Source organism: Heptranchias perlo, chromosome 8, assembly GCF_035084215.1.
Source record: "Heptranchias perlo isolate sHepPer1 chromosome 8, sHepPer1.hap1, whole genome shotgun sequence".
Classification (NCBI taxonomy): Eukaryota; Metazoa; Chordata; class Chondrichthyes; order Hexanchiformes; family Hexanchidae; genus Heptranchias; species Heptranchias perlo.
Genome location: NC_090332.1, coordinates 20895889 through 20911524, shown reverse-complemented (window position 1 = coordinate 20911524; position 15636 = coordinate 20895889). Strand labels below are relative to the sequence as shown.

The 15636-nt window shown below is 41.5% G+C and overlaps 1 protein-coding gene across 3 annotated transcripts in view; it reads left to right on the top strand.

The window, feature by feature from the left end:
* prepl (prolyl endopeptidase like) overlaps positions 1–15636 on the top strand; it is a 47949-nt gene that overhangs the window by 12968 nt on the left and 19345 nt on the right. For all 3 annotated transcript variants that reach the window (XM_067988780.1, XM_067988779.1, XM_067988778.1), the window contains exons 6-9: positions 1821–2037; positions 6129–6317; positions 8671–8877; positions 12336–12511. In XM_067988780.1, the coding sequence (XP_067844881.1) occupies positions 1821–2037; positions 6129–6317; positions 8671–8877; positions 12336–12511 (789 nt within the window). The remainder of the gene's footprint in view (positions 1–1820; positions 2038–6128; positions 6318–8670; positions 8878–12335; positions 12512–15636) is intronic.

The following is a 15636-nucleotide window of genomic DNA, read 5'->3' as shown; positions in this document are numbered from 1 at the left end:
ATGTTCTCACCTACTTCCTTTAAAACCCTGGGATGGAAACCATCTGGTCCTGGGGATTTGTCACTCTTTAGTGCCATTATTTTCTTCATTACTGTTAATTTGCTTACGTTAATTATGGTGAGTCCCCGTCCCTGATTCAGAATTGATTTCCTTGGGGTGTCCTCTACTATAAATACCGACACAAAGTAATTATTTAACATGTCTGCCATTTCCTTATTTTTGTTTACAGTATCACCATTATCAGTTTTTAAGGGGCCCACATTGCTCTTGCCCACCCTCTTTTTTTTCCTAATATAATTGTAAACATTTTTTGTATCGATTTTGATATCCCTCGCGAGTTTCTTTTCATACTCCCTTTTAGTAGCTCATACTATCTGTTTTGTCACCCTTTGCTGTTCTTTACATCTTTCCCAATCGCCAGGGTCTGTGCTATTTTTTGCATTTTTGTATGCTTTTTCTTTTAGTTTTATGTTGTCCCTTACCCTTTTTGTTGTCCATAGCTGTTTCTTTTTGGCAAGTGGAGCTCTTTCCCCCTTAGGGGTATAAACTGCTTGTGTATCTTGTTAAATTCTTTTTTGCACACCTCCTGATCTTCTGTCGTTTTACCCATTAAAAGATTTGCCCAGTTTACTGTGGACAGTCTCTGTCTCATCCCATTGAAGTCGGCCTTACCTAAATTTAGAATCTTAATAGCTGTTATGGGTTTCTCCCTTTCAAACATAATGCCAAACTCTCATATTACAATCGCTATTTGGTCAATGTTCAAGCACCATTGGGCTGTTAACTAAATCTGGCTCATTACTCATTATTAAATCTAATGTGGCTTGTCCCCTTGTTGGTTCTAGGACATATTGTTGCAGAAAGCTGTCCTGAACACACTCAAGAAATTTGCTACCTTTCTGACATGAGCTCGTCTGCTTATCCCAATCAATATGGAAGTTAAAATCCCCCATTAAAATCACTCTGCCTTTGCTATATACTTGTCTAATCTCTATTTATATATTTTGCCATTTCACAGCTGCTACCAAGGGACCTATACACAACTCCCACTACAGTCTTAAATCCTTTTCTGTTTCTTAATTCTACTCATAAAGTCTCCACTGCCTGCTTACCTCTCGTTATATCCTCTCTTATCATTGAAGTAATTTCATCCTTAATCACTAAGGCTATTCCTCCCCCTCTACCAGTTTCCCTATCCTTCCTGTAGACCTTAGAACTGAATATACCAGGTTATCAGCCCTGACTGGCTTACAGCCATGTCTTAGTAATGGCTACCATGTCATACCCTCTAAGTTGAATTTGCACCTGCAATTCATTCAATTTGTTCCTTATACTCCATGCATTTGTATAAAGAATGCTTATTTGGGCCACACACCTGTCCTTTTGCTCTAATGTTTTTCTCTCTCATTTCTTATTTCTCTCTCCTAATTTAATTACTTTACAATTTTTAGTTTTCCCTTTTACCTGTAGTGCCTCAAGCATAATTTCTGAATATCACTTTATTCTTATTTGTTTTAGAATTATTATTTATACAATCTTTTCCACCTGAGCCCTCCCCCCGCCCCATTTACTAGTTTAAAGTCCTTCACTAGATGCTGTTCAGTCCACTGTGCATTTTCTGTCTGTTCCATATTTCCACCATTTGCAGATTTCTATTTACATAATACTATGTATTTGGATAGGCTAGTAACTATTACATAGTGGAATTCTGTTCCTTCGTTCCTAAAATAACTTGTATACTAATCTGATTTCAGCTGAATTGCCAGCAAAATAGTTGTCTAAAGAGTTCTTCTTTCTACTCTTTCTGCCAATGTTTCAAGGTTTTTTGTGGAGCTGACCTGCACCAAGGATGGGCGATTTGTCACTATCAACAGTAACAGTAAGAATAGCTCAGAGGTCTGGTTAATTGATCGTATAGATCCTCTGGATAGCCCCAAGATTGTGCAAGAACGAGTCCCCGAAGTAATTTACCATGTGGAACATTGGCAAAATCAGCTGTATATTCTGACCAATTTTGGTGCAACAAAAGAATATCGAGTAAGTTTCAAAGAACTGTTGAGCTCTATCACTACAGGCCAGCTCACGACTTGTAATTAAGGGTTCATTAAAGGGTGACTTAGTAGCAACCATTTTGGTACACTGGCCTGCTCACTTCAGGACCTGATGAACTCAATTTTCAATTTCAACTAACATTTGTTTTCTGGTATCCCTGGAGAATATTCCACTGGGGTCAACAAGATTATCTCTGGGTAAGGGAGTAGGAAAAACTATCTTGGAGAAAAAGGAGTTCACCTTGAAGTTAATTAAGTGTGGCTCCTGTTGAGTTAAGCACAAGGCAGTGTTAACAGCAAATGATGTAAGGAATTTCTTCTTCACACAGAGAAATGAACACATGAAATAGATTTCCAGGTAAGATAATGGAGGCAGAAACCATGGAATTAAGAAGCACTTGGATGCGGTGATGGGACTACAGGGTCTTTCTGGATAGCTGTGCTAAGGTGGGCTGAATGGCCTTCCTCATCTGTAACTAATGATCGATAGAGTTAGTTGTAGGCTCAACCTATCTGTCCTCCCAAGCAAGCATTACTTGAGTTAAGAAGAATAATGGAAAAGAAAACAATTACAGAAGAAGCTGTTAGAATCAGACAAATAACAAAGCAAAAATGTAGTTATGAATTTGTGCAGTGACCATTGAATTAATTCTGACAGTGATGTTTGCTCACTGGATTGTGTTCACACCAAAAAAAATAATGATTGTACGCGTTTTATCCCTTAATTTTTTTTTGTTGCTAATTTTATAAAACAACAAACTTACAAAACAGTCGGCTTAGCTCTGTGGTAGCACTCTAACCACTGAGTCAAAAGATTGTGGGTTTAAGCCCCAGCCTAGGACCTAAGAGCAAAATCTAGGCTGACATTTCATTGGGGAGTGGGAGAGTGCTGCACTGTTGGACATGCTGCCTTTTGGATGAGATGTTAAAACAAGGCCTTGCCTGCCTGATAAGGTGGACATAAAAGATCCCACGGCACTATTTGAAGAAGAGCAGGGGAGTTTTCCCAGTGTCCTCACCAATATTTATCCCTCAACCAACATCACTAAAACAGCTTCATTGGATATTTATCTCGTTGGTGTTTGTGGAACCTTGCTGCATGCAAGTTGGCTGCTGCGTCTCCCTACATTACAACAGTGACTACATTGTAAAAGTATTTCATTGGCTTTAACAGGTTTTGGGCACTATATGAATGTAAGTTTGTTCTTTTTTTCTTTCAGACAGAAGGGATTCAAACAAAAAGTTGTAGATGAGATGAGCATGGAACTGGGATGCAAAGATGTATTCAAGGACCTTCGAGAGGAAAGGAAGTTTGGAGGTGGGGTAGTAGTTGGAGATGATGGGGGAAAGTCTAGGATGGGCTTTTTAAGGTGGCAGATGATGGCAGTTTTGATGGGGACAGGTGGCTGAGCAGAGAAAACAATTTACAATATCATTAGCTCAGTGACCAGGAAAAGTAGTTGGTCAAGAGTTGGGCAGAAGAGAGTTTAAAGGAGCAGAATCTGAGTCTCGGCAATCCACCCCTGCCATACTTCTACTCTCCCGGAACACTCCCGCCACCCCTCATCAATCCTCAAAAAATCTCAGGCTGCAGCACCCACACCTAACCAGGTTCTACCAAACCCAACACAAACTCCAATACTATCAAACCCAGAACCTCACCCACATCAGTCGATGGTAACCTGTTCCCCTACCTCCCATAGCTGCCACACACCTGCTGCCTAACTAGAACTGTGAGCATCTTCCCACCATGTTGTGGCCTGTCCTTGGCTTTAAAAAGTTAAGAAACAAAATCAAACATGTAATAAAATCATTTACAATTTCCACAAAAATCACTTAATTTGAACCTGAAAATACTGCTAATACTCCTTTTTATTACTTTGTAATAAAAACTGATTATTACTTATTCGATTACCGTAAAGTAGTGCCCCTGATCATACATGTTACAAAACATTAAAAAAGTGTGTACTTCAACTCACCATGAGTAGTAGTACAGAAGATGTGTTAATTTTTTTTTAAAAAAGGCATGTCAGATTGCAAAGTTAATTGACCAAAGAGCAGTTAAACTCTAAGCGACCTGTGCTTGAGTTTACTTAACAATATTTTAGACTTTGTTGCCTTATCTGGATGCAGCAAAATAATATACTGCATTACATGATATAAAACTCCTGTGCTTATGCTATGTTGGTAGGTTCATCATGGTAATTGTCCAAATGTAACCTGCTGGGTAGACAACCAAATGCACTAAAGCCTGGAAATGTAAGCTCGCATCAAGTGGGCTATAACTCCAACCTAAAAGAAAGCCTGTATGAGGTCCACAGCTCAATTGTTACAATATTGAGGTGGCAGTGGTGGGAACAGTCCTCCCTGATTCCTCACCACTGAGGACATGTAGAATGGTTATTTATCAATAAGCAAATGAAAGTGTAGATTTAGGCCTATCAAATGCTTATATGTATCAATCAAAAAGTGGATATCCAGATTTACACAATTGGAGCATCAATGTGCACCACTTAAATGGAACCCAAGACTTTACATTGACTTGCTTCACAGTGATGTTTTCGGAGTGTTAATTTTTATCTAAATGCTTGTATGGTAATGTATCAGTGACAGAGTCGAGCAGCCGTTTAAACTCATCTCACTGAATGTGAATTGCGCTGATCAATACCTGAAAATAGCCTGTAGACAGACTTTGGGGAATTGCATGACTGCTGTTCATCACAGGTCAGACTTCTCAATAGAGTGTACACTAACAGTTGCTGGACAGAATTTGCCTTTCTGCTGTGAACTTAATAACTATTCATACGGCAGTTTTCATTGTACATCACCGTGACTTTACCAAAGTATGTTTTGGGAAGTTGTTACATTTCATATGTTGGTTTATTCATTTCACATTTAACTTAATTCAGTCATATAGAATCTCTCAAGTGCAGACATAGTGCAAATGTATTGGAGGAGAGTGGAAATGTCTGATATCATAGATCAAGTGCCCTTGACTTTATTCTCTTGCAGCTACAGAGAGGCACTCAGGAATTGCACCCAATTTGTTTTTAGAGATGGTGGAAATAATGAAATGCTTTTCGCCTCATGTGAACTTGAATAATTAATTTTGGATTATGATTCTTCACGAGCAATCATTAATGAGTTCAGTTAAATTTGTCTTGTGTGTCCAAGCTTTGCACAAGTTGGCCTATTGGGTGCTGTTCAAGCAATGATGACTGGGGCAAACCATTATGATTGGATAACTAGAGTAGCCAGCTTGGTTTTAACTCCTAAAAGGAGAGCATGGTCAATTTGTGTTCTCCAGATAAGCCTTCCACTGCAGTGAGTTGCGTGCTGCTCATACTCATTTAAAACCAAGTAAGTTCTGCACAGCATGATGGTGGAGTGGGAAGATTTGGGGTTTGATCCCCAATTGTGCTTAGCTCCAGATCTGATCCTTCGAGGACCTCGCATTGTTCCATACCTCTTGCCTCTCCTTTAAAATCCTTATTGTCTACTGCCCCCTAAGCACCACCCCAAGTTTCTCAGAGATGTCCTCCACCCCCCCTGTTTTCTTCCCTTAGCCTTCCCTGCAAAGAGGGAGAGTCACCCTGGGCCACACTCATGTAGTACCCTGCAGTGTACTCCAGAACAGCACTGATGCTGGAAAAAGCCTTGGTATGAATCACCTGCCTGCTCATTTGGGGTAAATGAGTTCAGCTGAAGGTCATTTGCATGTGGAAAGATGGAAGGAGAATAGGGAGAAAAGTAAACTCCCTTCAGGGGAAAAAATGACAAATGAAAATAAATCTCTAAAGAGAACAAATTTCTTCTTAAATGTTGATATGCAGTGCTATAAACAATTAGTCATTTTCTGACTTTGCGTTCCTGTCAGGGAGCCTCGCTGACTGGGAGGAAATATCGAAAATTTGAGCATGTACTGCCCACAATTTCCTGACCAATGGTCAAAAAATCATTTGTAGCATGCACCTGAATTTCCAAAACGTGGTTCCTGTCTGTAACAGATAGAAAAACTTGAAATGTTGGGAAAACGCTTACAAAGCATTGATTTCTATTTTTTTTTCTTTTTTTAAGCTGATGAAGGCACCAATTTCTTCCCCTGGAATGAAGAACTGGCAGACTGTTTATGCAGTAAAAGAGAGAACCAAGCTAATCGATATGGAGCTGTTCAAGGATCACTGTGTAATGATGCTGAAGAGTTATGGTCACTTATATTTACATGTGTTTTCTCTCAATGAACCAAAAGCTGTTAAGTGCATCCAGGTATGTGGGGAATTGCTAATACTTTTTGACTCATTAGATAATGCTGCACACAACATTTTTACTTCAACAATGTGTACTCGTTGGTGAACTGCAAGTGCTGTAATGTGGCTGTCAGGTTCTGAGTGAATATGTAGTTGTGACAAATCCTGAAACATGGCTGTGTTGTCAGCAGGTTTTTTTAAAAAAAACAATTATTCTGGTTTTGACAGCTTCCTCTCCTCCCTGAGGGGGAATTCCTGGGGGTGAAATTCCTCTTCTAACAACCAATAGTTACCAACCTGACCAGAAATTGCATGTTTCAAAGCTGTACATTCCAGCAATTTTACTAGTGAGCCGTTAATTACGGAGGAAAACAGGCCTCTTCCTATTTTTTGTTAAGAGCATTTTCAGCCCCTGTTCTTTACCTATTTTCTCCCCTGCCCTTTCCTTTGGTCTCTTTGCACAAAACACCATGCAAGGCCTTTACTACGAATATAAGACCAAAGGATGCTGCAAAGGGATACTGATAAGATGGGGGAGTGGGTGAAAAAGTGTCAGATGGAAGTCATTGTCAGTAGGTGTGAAGTGATCCATTTTGGTTTTAAAAAAATAACATATGTAATTATACTCTGAATGGAAGTAGTCTTGGTGCTGTGAAAGAGCAGAGGGATTTGGGGGTACGGGTTCACACAGGTTAAAGGCAGCACCTCAGGTTGATAGACAGTTTTTTTAAAAAAAAGCTAATTCTCGGTTTTATCTCAAGGTATGGAATATAAAAGCCAAGAGGTAGTAATGAGCCTATATTAAAAACTTAAGACCTCAGAGTACTATGTGCAGTAGTGGGCTCCACAATATAGGAACAATTTTGAGTCTTGAAAGGATAAAACGCTGATTCACTAGGATGCTGCCTGGTATGAGGAAACACAAATATGACGAAAGACTCTTAAAATTTGGGTCTTTTTCATTAGAACACCGCAGATTACAGGGCAATATGACAGAAATGTTTAAAATTATGAAAAGGGGGAACAGAGCAGATTAAAACAGACAGCTTTCAGTAGTTGAGGGGTCCAGATCAAGGAGCCATAGATATGATTAAGTGTAAAAGATTTAGAACAGAGAGTAAAAGTAACATAAGAACATAAGAAATAGGAGCAGGTGTAGGCCATACGGCCCCTCGAGTCTGCTCCACCATTCAGTAAGATCCTGGCTGACCATCTACCTCAACTCCACTTTCCCGCCCCATCCCTATATCCCTTGATTCTCTTAGTGTCCAAATATCCATCGATCTCAGTCTTGAGTATACTCAACGACTGAGCATCCACAGCCCTCTGGGGCAAAGAATTCCAAAGATTCAAAATCTGCTGAGTGAGGAAATTTTTCCTCATCTCAGTCCTAAATGGCCGCCCCCTTATCTTAAGACTATGACCCCTAGTTCCAGACTTGCCAGCCAGGAGAAACAGCATCTACCCTGTCAAGCCCTCTAAGAATCTTATGTTTCAATGAGATTACCTCTCATTTCTCTAAACTCCAGAGAGTATAGGCCCATTCTACTCGATCTTTCCTCACACGACAACCCTCTCATCCCTGAAATCAATCTAATGAACTTCTTTACACAGCGATTTGTGAGGCTGTGGAATTCACTTCCAAGGTTAGTGGTTCAGGCAGAAACTGTCAATATTCAAGAATAGGTCGAATGAAGGACAAGGAGCTAAAGGGATACGGGAACAGGGTGGGTAAAGATAATTAAGAATATTTGCTCAAGTGGAAGGTAAATGCCAACATGGACTTGAGCCAAAAGGCCTGTTTCCGTGTTGTAACTTCTATGTCTTTGAGTGGTTTAGCATTATAACTGATGTTTTCATCAAAGGCTTCAATTTCTTTGACACCTATGGGGTATATATTCCTCTGTACACAAAAGCTAAAGAAAAAATATTTTACTAAACCAGTAATGGTTTTGTAAATTGATTTTTCTTGAACATTATAAAGAGGAAAATATACCCCTAAACCTTTTTGATTTCTGAACTAATATTTATCACTTGGTTGCCACAAGTTATCTGCTGTCTCCCCACTAATGCTGTAAAACATGTTACAATCTCGCAATATCTGCGAAGGAACCCTCAGAATCTATACCATAACCTCCTAGTGAATGACAGAATAATTCTCTAAGTGAGGTGGGTTGCATGATTTGGTCTGATGCTGGTTAACACTTTTTAATAGTTACATTAACATAGACATCAGAACTTACTGATAAGAACTCCTGTATCATTTGTATGTGGTTTCCAAGTTTTTTGTTATTTGTTGCTTAGCATAATGTTATGACATTTTGGGGAGGGAGAGTTATATTTAAACAATGATGCCTTTTTTTTCCCTTCAGCTCCCATCTTGGGCTTGTGCTATTGAGCCAGAGGACAACCTAAAGTGCAAGGCAAACAAATTTTCCTTTCACCTCTCCTCTCCAGTGCAGCCACCAATGGGTCTTCTGTATTCATTAGAAGATGATGAGCTCTATATTCAAGAAAATGAAACTAGGTCAGATATTACAAGGGACTATAAAGTGAATCGTTTAAAGGCACCAAGCATGGTAAGATGTAGTATAGTAGTTATGTTACTGGACTAGTAATCCAGAGCCAGGACTAATAATCCAGAAAACATCAGTTCAAATCCCACTCAAATTGGCAGTTTGAGAATTTGAATTCAGTTTTTTTTTAAATCTGGAAATAAAAAGCTGGTATTTTTTTTAAAAAGTGACCATGAAGCTCTCGGATTGTCGTAAAAATCCAATTGGTTCACTAATGTCTTTTAGGAAGTAAACCTGCTGTTCTTGCCCAATCTGGCCTATATGTGACTCCAGTCCCACACCATCGTGCTTGACTCTCAATTGTCCTCTGAAGTGGCCTTGCAGGCCATCAGTTGGCAGGGCAACTAGGGATGGACAACAAATGCCAGCCTTGCCAGCGGCGCCCACATCCCAAGAATGCATATATGAAGATAAGTGATCCCAGGAAAATGGTTATAATTGTATAGGTATGATGTTGTAAATGGTTCCCTCTCATGAACTTTTCCTCTGCATTTCAAAACTGCTGCCATCACCGCACCCCCCCCCCCCAAACTCCTCAACCCCTCTGTCCTTGTAAATTATCAACCTATCTCTAACCTTTTCCAGCACTAACCAGAGTCACAAACGACATTCTCCACGACTGACCATAATGCATTGTCCTTCCTCGACCACTCCACAGCCTTTGCCGTGGTCGACCACACCACCCATCTCCAACGCCTCTCTTCCATTGTCCAGCTCGGTGGGACTTCCCTCACTTGGTTTCATTCTTACCTATCCATTCGTATCCAGAGCATCTACAGCAGTGGCTTCTCTTCCCTCCTCCCATACCATACATCATTACCTCCAGACTCTTTATCTTTCCCACCCCCTCCAAAGGATCTATCCTTGCCCCCCTTCTCTTCCTTACCATGCTGCCCTTGGTGACATCATCTGCAGTCATTGAGTCAGCTTCCATTTGTACACACATGGCACCCAGCTCTACCTCTCCACCACCTTTCTCAACCCCTCCACTGCCTCTGTGCTGTCAGACTGCTTGTCTGACATCCAGTCTTGGATGAGCTGCAATTTTCTTCAGCTAAAATGGGGAAGACTGAAGCCAATGCCTTGCCCCCCCCCCTCCCCCCCAAACTCTCTACCCTTGCCCAACCCCCAAACTCTCCACTCTCTTTTGTGCAATCCCCTCTCTTCATCACACCATTGGCCACCATTTCTTCAGCCATCTAAGCTCCATGCTCTGAAATTCTCTCCCTTAACCCTTCTGCCTCCCCACCTGCCTCTATTCTTTTAGACCCTCCTTAAAACCCATTTATTCAACCAAACCTCCTAATATCTCCTTTGGCAGAGCATTTATTTTTGTGATTATACCTCTTTGAGGAGCCATGGGACATTTTTCTAGTTCAAGGTGCTGTATAAATGCTTCTTGTTGTTGACTGCCATTTGGACTTTGGGACCGAGTAGAATGGCCCAAATAGAGGGAGTGAAGATGTTTATTAGGCCCTATTCCAGTTTTAATTGGTAGCATTAACTGTCTTGCTGTGCATACTGTTGTGCTCCCATGCCGGAAATTAAAAGATGCATAAATATGCAACTAATATATTGCATGTAGATGATGTATTCAGTAAACTCAAGTGATATAACTTGCATCCAACTTGTGAATTATATTCATGGAAATAAATAGCTTTCTTTTTTAAAAAGAATAGTTGGCCTCGTCTCCATCCAGTTCCCAGACATGAACCCCAGATTGATGCTATTGGCTTCAGATTTGCCATAATTCAGCTTCAAGAGGGAAACTTAGAGTAGGCAGTCTGAGAAATGATTTGTTAAATGTATTTGTCACATGGTTGTGGTCAGGGCAGTTTTCTTCAATTGGTTTGTGATGTGCTGTTAGGCTGAGAAGATATAAAACATGAAGAGTAAAGTAAGTGGAACAGAGGGAATTTAATCAACATAGTTCAGACCTTTCCTGCCTGTGAAATGATTTATGTAAAGTACACCAAGCTGAAAGTGATGCTACCTGTTTTTTACTGAACTATTTGTACATGCTATAGATATTGTTGTGAAGTACCCTTTCCTAGCTCATGTTGAATTACAAAAAGGCTCACTAAGTTTGTGTATATCATCCTGGAACACATGGCATTATTATCTTTTTTTTAATTCGGTCATGGGATATGGACGTCGCTGGCAAGGCCAGCAGTTGTTGCCCATCCCTAATTGCCCTTGAGAAGGTGGTGGTGAGCCGCCGCCTTGAACCGCTGCAGTCCGTGTGGTGAAGGTTCTCCCACAGTGCTGTTAGGTAGGGAGTTCCAGGATTTTGACCCAGCGATATATTTCCAAGTCGGGATGGTGTGTGACTTGGAGGAGAACGTGCAGGTGGTGGTGTTCCATGTGCCTGCTGCCCTTGTCCTTCTAGGTGGTGGAGGTGCTGTCAAAGAAGCCTTGGACCCCACCGGCTTTTGATGGTGACTCGTCAAATCCCAGTGGCTCCAGGGCGGGTAAATAACCTGGGAGATTTTAACTACCCAACCATCGGTTTCCGCCGGGCGGAGAGGGTTAAAATCTTACCTGGGGCCTCAGAAACCAAACTATGTGGGAAGAGTTGTTTATCAGTATTCTGTGACGTAGTTTGTACCATTGAATCTTTAATCATGGATAGGTTGACTGCTGTGACATCAGTGGCTTATGATCTGAAGCCAACCTTACTGTTTTTAAGTATTGTTTTGGTTCAGCATCATGCTGTATCATGTGGCTTCTGTGTATTAACTAACTTGTTAATAAATCTGACCAAGTAATTTTAGCTGATATGCGTTGGTCTGCTATTTTCTGCCTTTCAGGAGAGATAGGTTAATTTGATGGATGCCCCATATTATCTCTGGAGTACTATATTATAATTAGGACTTAATTGTTAATCCTGGGCAATTTATCCCATTCACAGCACATATAAGGAGACTCAGTCTGCTTACAGAAACTGCCTTTCACCATGATCACAAGTGTTAAGGAGGGAAAAAGCTCAAATTGTAACAATTTCCTGTATTTCTCTGGGTTAGTAAAGATGAGTAGCACCCATTGACTCATGTTTCCTGTTCATCAGAAATAAAACTAATGCATAACAATTAAAGGCTAAATGAGTAAGAAGGATAAGGTAGGTGGGTGAGAGGGTACACTTTATTGCTGACAGAAATGGGTTCTCAGTGAGAGATCAACATTGGTAGTGAGCTGTATGAGTAATTGAATTGAAAGGAATCTAATAAATGTTAACAGACTTACATTGCTGAACATGGTGGTGGGGGTGGTGTAAAAGAAAAGATGATGTCACCAGAGGGTATGTCTGATACTGCAATTTTAATTGTGGAAGTAGATTATCGTTATATATTCATCACTTTATTGTACACATTTTACTGAGAATGTAATGTGGGAAAGAGATGTGTAAAATCTTTTGAGAATGCAACTATTGCAGCAATTATTTACATTATTTTTATTTTCAGGATGGTACTTTGGTACCCGTCACGGTTTTTCATAAAACGACATTGAATCGAATGATCAATAAACCTTTATTGGTCCATGTCTATGGAGCTTATGGCATGGATTTGAATGTTGGCTTTAAACCAGAGCAAATGGTGTTATTGGAAGATGGCTGGATTTTAGCATATTGTCATGTTAGGTACTGTCTCCATACTTCATTGGCATTTCATCAAGTTACGGTGTTGCCTGTCACAGTGTCAAGTTATGCTCCTGTTTTAAGGTGTTGTCTAATTTTATAATTTATGGTGAGGTTTCAGGGAGGTAAATTGTTTTTGTTTAATGTCACATATGTGGACTGATTTTATTTGTGGAGATTACTTCCAAAACTGGTGGGGTAGTGTCTCCTCAGTCAGAGGGACTAAATCTGAGGGATATTTTTGCAAAGACAAGAGTACTGCTTTTAATAAGCAGAGAATTGAGTTCAGCCTTTTTTTTTCCCTTTTCTCATCTTTTCATACCTGCTTATCTTTCCTTTTTGCTGTTTTCTCTTTTTTTTTCCCCCCATGCCAAAGACAGAAAGTGATATAGAAGGTTTTGCTGATAGGGTTAGATGAAGATGGATGGGAGGAATTTTGCGTGGAGCATAAACACATGCATGGACCAGTTGGGCCGAATGGCCTGTTTCTATGCTGTTAATTCTGTGTGCTGTTATAGACATTTCTAGTTATACAGAGCTGAATATTGGAGTAATGTTTAGAGCGACAATTACGATCAGTGAGAGTAACATACATCTCCTTATAAACATATGAAGCTGTGTTTATTTTTAAAAGTGACATTCATCAAAGTAGGTCACATTTTAAATCAAAAATAAGTGATTGTACCTAATGATTAATGGTAGCAGGTGTGGGATTAAACAGTCTAAATGGGATTAATTTTCATTTTTCAAGAACAGGTACACGATCTACCAAAGCCCCGATTTTAACTCGAGGCAATTGGCCTAAACCTTCCCTGACCTCGGCAGCATGAGGCCGGACTCATCTGCATGCCCCCAGTAAGTTGCACGCCCGAACCTGATGGGAAGCGGAAGCTGGCTGGCCGGCGGGAGCGGAATATCTGGCAGCAGGAGACTACCACTGGGAACCACAGGAAGGGTCCCCAGCTCTCTGGTAACTCATAGGGAGGGGGTTTTGAGAGGGCCTCACAATCTGGGGAGGAACCTGGTGCAAGGGAGGCCTAAATCTTTCCTTGTGAGGCCGAGAGGAGCACTCCTGCTTCTCCTGGACTAACGGAGAATTTTAAAAAAAAGTTTAAAAACTTACCCGTTTTAGCCTCTTCTGGTCCTGGCTGTTCCTGCTAGCTTCACCTGGCAGGAAAGCCACAATGACCACTGGTTAAAATAGTAGTCAGGCTCTGATGACTTTTAAAGAACAACCCTGCCAGTTTCCGGCAGATGTCCTTCCCACCTGCTCAGAAGAGCAGATTGAAAGTGAAGTATGTGGAAAGGGAGCGGGATGTCCAAGGGGTAAGTCTCCTGGGCGATTTTAAAATCCTGCCCACCCGGTTTTCGGTGGGCAGGTGGGGTTAAAATCGCCCCAAAATTCTCCTCACTCAATTCAAGTAACCACAACAGGAAACGTGCTTCTGTCTGATTCACCTGACATCCATCCAGCTTCCAGCAGGGGTCACTGGATCACAAATCAGAAACAGGCCCAAGGACGCTGAAGCCAATTATAATGCCTCCAGCACGACCGCAAATGCAATCAGCTAGCTCAGTGCAGAATAGGAACCAGCCTGTGACCTTCATAGCCTAGACAGTGCATAAACCAAATGAAAACTTACTTCCAGCTTGACTTGCCACCAGTGATATGGCACCAATCGGAGTCAAGCAAGGGGGTGGGGGAGATCTATGCTTGTTTAGACCACCAGACATTTCCTGACCATGGTGCATATTGCATTTCCCTCCTCGACCTCTCTATAACCTTCGACATAGTTGATGACACCATCTTCTTCCAGCATTTCTCCTCTGTCGTCAAGTCCATGCCTGGTTCCATTCTTTCCTATCCAGTAATAACAGTAGCATCTCTAGCAATGGCTTCTGTTGCCTCTGCATCGCCACCTGTAGAATCCCTCAAGGATCTATATGTGGTCCCCTCCTCTTCCTTCTCTACATGCTGCTCCTTGGCACCATCATCCACAAGTATGGGGTCAGCTTCCACATGTATGCTGATGACATCCAGCTCTACCTCTCCATCACCTCTCAACCCCCTTCACTATCAGACTGCTCATCGGTCATCCAGTCTTGGATGAGCCGCAACTTTCTCCAGCTAAACATTTGAAAGAAAGAAGATATGTGCATTTATATAGCGCCTTTCACAATCTCAGCATCCCAAAGTGTTTCACAGCCAATGACGTGTAGTCAGTGTTGTAATGTAAGGAAACACGGCACACAAGGTGCCACAAGGTCCCACAAACAACAGTGAGATGAATGACCAGATAATCTGTTTTAGTTATGTTGGTTGACGGATAAATGTGGGCCAGAACTCCGGGAAAACGCCCCTGTTTTTCTTTGAATAGTGCCATGGGGTCTTTTAGCTCCACCTGAGCGGGCAGACATCTCACCGAAAGACGACATGTCACCGAAAGACGGCACCTCCGATAATGCTGTGAAGTGTCAACCTACATTATGTGCTCAAGTCTCTGACGAGGCTTGAACGCATGACTTTCAAACTCAGTGCTACCACTGAGCCAAGTTTGACACACTAAAGACCCAAGTCACTGTCTTCAGCTCTTAGCACGGACACCATAGCCTCACCACCAACTCCATACCCTTCCTCGGCCTGAGTCAGCCTTAGCAACATCCTTGTTTTTGATCCCCAGCTGAGCTTCTGGCCCAATATCGTCATTAAGGCCACCTACTTCTAACTCCAAAACGTAAGCCTGCCTCGACCCATCTGCTGCTGAACACTCACCTCCAGACTCAACTATTCAAGTGCTCTCCTGGCTGGCCACCCTTTCTCCTCCCTCCATAAACTTCAACTTATTCAAAACTCTGCTGCTTGTTTCCTCTTCCACACCAAGTCACACTGCCATTGCTCCAACCCTCATTGATCTACATTTGTTCCTGATTCTCCCACCACCTCAAATTTAGAATTCTCATCTATGTGCTTAAATCATCACCTCACCCCTCCCTACTGCCTTAACCATCTTCAGCCCTGCAACCCCACAGTTTCCCCCCACCGAATTCTCCCTTTCTCTGTATCCGGTCTCTTGTGTCTTACGCTACCATTAGTAGGTGTTCTAGTTCTCACTCACTGGAATTCCCTC